This window comes from Orycteropus afer, unplaced genomic scaffold, assembly GCF_000298275.1.
Source record: "Orycteropus afer afer isolate SDZICR_OR568_19922 unplaced genomic scaffold, OryAfe1.0 scaffold00023, whole genome shotgun sequence".
NCBI lineage: Eukaryota > Metazoa > Chordata > Mammalia > Tubulidentata > Orycteropodidae > Orycteropus > Orycteropus afer.
This window is the reverse complement of record NW_006921610.1, coordinates 5,045,027-5,051,271: the sequence shown is the minus strand read 5'-3', so window position 1 is coordinate 5,051,271 and position 6,245 is coordinate 5,045,027. Positions and strand designations below refer to the sequence as shown.

The window sequence follows — 6,245 nt, the reverse complement described above, 5'->3', positions numbered from 1 at the left end:
GTAGTGATACTGCCTCGGAAACCCAAGGAGGGGTCGCTATGAGTCGGGGCCGACTCGACGGCACATAACAACAACAACAACAAAACTGGCTAGTTATCGCCCCCTAAATAACAACAGCAAGAATAAGGGCAATAACACTTTCTATCTCTGGAGTGTATTTTAACCTTCAAATGCTTTCCATGTTATTAAGACCATATAACAGTGGAGTAAGGCCATATAGACAAGGCATTCAAAAGTCAACAGATAGAAAGCAGTCTGTCAATGTTGTCATTTCATGGGTGACATCAACCATTGTTGATTACTTTTCATGTGCAGGCAAAACCTCTCTTTTTGGAGAGAATCGTAAATAGTTCTGTATGTCCAAAGCAACAGAACATTTGTGTGAGTTTTCACAAGTGGGCTGTATAGTATCACGGAGCAGCCAATCAATGTATAATTCTTAGTAATTTGTTTTAGTCTCCAAAGCCCTCTAACGCTCAACAATTCTTGCAAACATCTATAAACTATATAATGCCAGAAATGTGCTTCTCACACCCCAGATTGAGATAGGGCATGTGTTTGCAATAGGTACCAGTTTCTGTCTTTACCATGTGACTCTTTCACAAAGACAGCCCCAGTAAGAGGCAGAAAGTGCCAATGAAACACTTTACAGACAGAGTGACTTATTTTGTAAGAAAACACTGAGCTTTTTAGCAGGCATTAGCATCCTAATCCACCACTCCTCTGTCAGTTTGTCATACTGTCATGGCTTACATGTTGCTATGATGCTGGAAGCTATGCCATCAATATTTCAAATGCCAGCAGGGTCATCCATCATAGACAGGTTTCAGCAGAGCTTCCAGACTGAGACAGACTAGGAAGAAAGGCCTGGCAATATACTTCTGAAAATTAGCCAATGGATCAGGATAGAATATTGTCCAACTCTTTGAAGACACCTCATCAGAAGGGATCAGTTGCTAGAGGAGGATACCATGTTTGGTGAACTAGAGGGCCAATGAGGGTGTGAAAGATCCTGAGTGGGCTGGATTGACACAGTGGCTGCGACAATACACTCAAACATGCTGGTGATTGTGCAGATGACACAGCATTGGGCAATGTGTGGGAGCTGACATGATGGTAACTAACAATAACAACAGCATTCTAGTAATTACAGTCTCATTTGTTTTTCAAGGAAGTCAAAAGCAATTTCCAGAATGAACAATAACACCAAGCAGGTATGTGCTTCTTAGAATAATCAACCATTCAAGATCAAAAGGGCAGCATTTGCCCAAAGGTAAAGCTCAGAAGGCAGGAACGGATAGGAAAGAACAAACGGAAATGGTAACCACAGGAAGTGAGAAGACTGCTGTTACATTGTGGAGATTGCATTCAATGTCATGAAACAAAACGTGTATGAACAGATGAATGGAAAAACAATTTGCTCACTCATAGAAGGGCTGGGTATGCACAGGGAGACAGGTGGGAGGGCAGGAGTGCATGGCAGGGAAAGACACAGGGAAGAGGTAACTAGGGGGAGGAAGTGAGTGGGGAGCTGTTGCATTGTGGGAAATTGTAGTCAATGTCATGAGACAAAGTGTATGTGAGCTGCTGTATGCTATATAGAAAGTGAATTTGCTCTGTAAACTTTCACCCAAATCACAATAAGAATTAAAAAAAAAAATTTTGCTCTGTAAACTTTAACTCAAATCACAATAAAAAGTTAAAAAACAATAAAAGAAATGTCTCCCTCTGGTGGACTCTAAATTCTAATTGCATAATTCTGGTTTTGCTTCTATAAGACCAAGTCCAGCTTGTAAAACATCACCAATAGTAAGACTCTTCATAACAAAGCAATGAAATATTCATAATAAAGCAATAAAATTATACTCCAATTCAAATCTTATTCAGTGACCAATAAATTCTAGCTTTAGTAGGCTACTGGATCGTATATAAAAGATAACTTTCACATAGTTTAAATGATTTCTACACAGTGCTGTGTTATAGGTACTGGACTCACATCACTCTGGAGATCGTAGGCCTGTCGAGCATGGATGACATCATTCTGGTCAGGCAGGCATGTCCACTGATGCAGCACGTTCTTGTAGTCTATGTCACTGACCAGGGTCTGACACTTTTTGGCCAGCACCACCCCTAACATGTCCACTGGGCTGCTGAACTTGGTCTTCCACTTCTCAAAGTCTTTCTTGTATTCCCTGTCACTCTGGATCTTGGCCACATGCATGGACCACATCATCTTGGGGTCATCCTCAATGTCTCGGGCGCCAATGTGGTGGCCAAGTTGCTTGCGGTAACCATCTTTGTATTTGTACTGAGATAAAAATAGACAAATCAGGGTTTTATTTTAAGTCCTTAGAGGCCACATGTCTATGCATATTCATCTTGCATAAGGCATACTATAACAGACTTTTGTTAATGAGCACCAACTCAAAAGAATATCCTGGTCTCACCCTGGAGACTTGCAGAGGTAGAAACATAAGTGGAATTCCTATCATTTTAAATAGACCTATGATCTAGTAATAAGGAATAGGTCTGAGCAGGAAGTGCATATAACGGGCATCAGAGGCCACCTATGGATGAGAGGGAGAGGGCATCTGAACCAGGGAACCTGGAGAATTCGATCCTCTACACTAAATGCATGGCAGAAAAGAGATTCACTTGGTGACATAGTATGTATAATAAGTAATAAAATGAGTCGCTGGGTCCTGCAAGTAAGAAGTACTCTAGGTCAAGGACCATCTATAGTAGCAACACAAGAGAATTTACCATCTCAAAAAAAAAATACATGCATTCAGTAAAAGTTGCAAATTTTTGGAGTAACTTTGAAAACTGATTATGCTTGTGAAGCTGAAACAACACAGTTAGTTAGATCGGGCTACTAATAAGGTCATGGGTGCTAGTCCTACTGGACCAACCATGTTTTTATTATTCCATGTCCAATGACTTCATTCCTAGAATTGAGCCAATTCTACTACAAATACATGATTCTAGTCTCAAAGATGATTGAGTAAGAAAGTATATATGACTCAGCAGGAGGCAATAAGGTATAATGGTAACGAATGAGGGTGTCTGAAGTCTTAACTCCACCACCTATCAGGAGTGTGATTTTAGGCAAGTTGCTTAAGCAATCCACAAAAGGGATATAATGTATTATCTACACATTGGTGTTCTCTGAAGAGTAAGAGAGATAATGCATACATAGTCCTTAGCACAGAGTTCTCAATACGTTTTATTTAATATTTCCTTATTTATACTACTGTCATAAATACATTTGTGAAACGTGTCAACATGCATAAACTAAAGTGATTTTAGTGATTTTCCAATATAAAGGACAGTGTATTACTATATTCCCAAATAGTGGGATTTTGAGAGCAGTTGTCTATTGCCTAAGAATCCCTGAGGCAACAGGCAATGATAATGCTATTACTCTGAAAGGTATGTGCTACAGAACCAGGAGTTATTATCAAGGGTACAAGCTTGGGCCAGTAGCCACCTCTGGTACTACTGTCTTCTTTTCATAATCTTTCAAGGGTGAATTGTATAGGCAAGTGTCATATGTCTATAAAAAACAGAATTCTTATTTTCAATGGGAGCACTTACATGTATGAGTTACACTTTCTGCAAGCACAGTAGTAATTTTTTTAAGCATCTCCATGGCCACAGCTGTATTTAACTGTTTATACATGAATGGATAGTTCTCTATTCTTGGTAATCCAGTTCTCACTGAAGATACTATGTCTTACAGGTTACAAACCCCTTTGATATACATAAAAAATTTTTTTTTAATTTTCTCCCAAATTAGCTTTTTAAAAAGATGTCAAATATATCAGAATATATTTTCAAAGGAACTGGAAAATTCTTTTAAATGAGTTAGTTCAAAGAAAATACCACTTCAGATTGATCATATCCTCACAGTAATATCAACGACTCACATCACTGGCGATATCCCTGGAGGCCTTGGCTGCCACGATTGGGATGGCATCACTTCGCAAGTCATAGCCTTTCTTCTTTGCTTCTTCATTAGCAAGTTTATACAGACTCTAAGTTTTGGGGAAATAATGGTTAGATGCTGACATTTATTCCAAAATTTGATGTAAGATTGAAATAATTCACTAAGTTTTACACAGAGAGGAGTCTACAATCAATCATCTTTCTACACCTTTTGCATTTTTGTGGAAATTGACACTTAAAGAAGATACCAATGGAACTGGTACACTATGTGATTCTCAGCCTTTACGACTATGAGATGAGAAGAACTAGATGGTGCCCAGCTACCATTGTCACCCACTCAGCGTGGGGGGGATCTATATAGGAGATTCTGGATAGAGTGGGAGAACAATGTGGAACAAAACTCAAAATCATTTAAAAAAAAAAAAAAAAAGGGAGGGAGGTAGACCAGGTTTGCTGGCCTGAGAGAGCCTGGTGGAACCTCTGAGACTATGGTCCCTAGCTGCCCTTCAGGTCTGGAGTTGAATCCACTCCTGTGGCTTCCAGCCAAACAAAAGACAGGCATATAAGCTGAACATTTATATTAGGTAGATACACTCCCTGGACCGATCAATCATGGGAGAATAGAAGGGCTGTGTATGCACAGGGAGACAGCTCAGAGGGCAGGAGTGCATGGAAGGGAAGGACACAGTGAAGAGGTAACTATGAGGAGGAAGGGAGAGGGGAGTTGTTACATTGTGGGAAATTGCAGTCAATGTCATGAGACAAAGTGTATGTGAGCTGCTATATGGAAAATGAGTTTGCTCTGTAAACTTTCACCCGGATCACAATAATTTTTTTTTTTTTTTTTTAAAGGATACCAATGGAAAAGACTGCATATCTTTTTTTTTTTTTATTTTAAAACTTGTATTTCTGCTTAAGTAGCTATATATAATTATATATCTTATATATTATTTTAGGAGCTCTGGTGGCATAGTGCCTAAGGCATTTGACTGCTAACCAGAAGGCTGGCAGTTCAAACCCACCAGCCATTCTCGGAAGGAAGATTAGGCAATCTACTTCCCTAGAGATTCTGCTTGGGAAACCCAAGGAAGGGTTGCTACAAGTCAAATCAACTCGACAGCAGTGAGGGTTTTTTTTTTTTTTTTTTCCCATTGTTTTCATTTTTCTAGTATATCAGGTTATTAAAGTACTGGAACAATTAAGTTAAAACTCACAGGCCTAACGTGGCAAAATGTGGAGTGGAAGGACAGGTTTGATTAACTGTTCGTGACAATTCAATTCACATTTCTTCTGTACCAACTCTCTATCTGTGACTGTGCTGGCGACTTGGGAATCCAATAAGAGTCTGAAACCTTCACTATCTTCAGGGTTTCTGGGAAAACTGATAGAAAGACTAATAATCTTTGGAATCAACTGCTGAAAGTCAAGTCAGGAGAAATAATTTAATCATAGCATTAAAGGAGCTCCTAGGGAGAGTAATTCATTCTTAATTGAGAATCAGGGAAGCTCCTGAAGAGGAGGTGACCTTGAAGTTAGACTCTGAGTGATAAGTAAGATTTCAATAGATCAACATGGCAGCCAGGGGCTGAGGGGATGTCATGGTTTAATGAACAGGGGAGTGAAAGTGCAATGAAGGAGGTAAAAGTCTCCAGGGAGAAGTAACAGGATGACTGAAAAGAAGTCTGGAGCAGCACTATGAAGATTTGAATGTTAAACTAAGAAGTTTGTGCTTAATTCTATAAAAAAATAGGAAACCACTATAAATCTTTGAGTGACATAACTAAATTCGCTTAGTTTTAATATCCTGAATGAGAAGGAAAAAACAGAATTTAACAAAGCTTCTAAAGGAAAAAAAGAGAAAGGATACTGGGCAGGCTAGGTGAGTATTTGTTAAGGTTGTTGTCCCTGAGCTTCTCCTGAACTAGTAACAGCACTATAGTGTCTGAGCTTTTGCAGCAGTGACAGAGTCCAGAATTCCAGAAATGCTGAGCAGATAGTTAATTACAGGGGCTTTTTGACTCCTGAATTCCTGCGTAACTTTCATGATGAAGCACATACAAAGTATTGCTTTCTTAGAACAAGACTAGGCATATACTATACCAAAAACCAAACTCATTGTCCCTGAGTCGATTTTGACTCAAAGCAGCCACCATCGAGTTTCCAGGTTGTAAATCTTTATGGAAGCAGATTGCCTCATCTTTCTTCTGTGGGGCAACTGGTAGGTTTGAACCACCAACATTCTGGTCAGCAGCCAAATGCCTTATCCACTGCACCACCAGAATACCTTTAGATATATA

The 6,245-nt window shown here is 39.3% G+C and overlaps 1 protein-coding gene across 1 annotated transcript in view; it reads right to left on the bottom strand.

Annotated features, from left to right (window-relative positions):
• The window catches only part of NEB (nebulin), a 260,540-nt gene that overhangs the window by 147,910 nt on the left and 106,385 nt on the right, over positions 1-6,245 (bottom strand). The window contains 2 exon segments of the mRNA XM_042783652.1: positions 1,997-2,308; positions 3,930-4,037. Coding sequence (XP_042639586.1) covers positions 1,997-2,308; positions 3,930-4,037 — 420 coding nt within the window.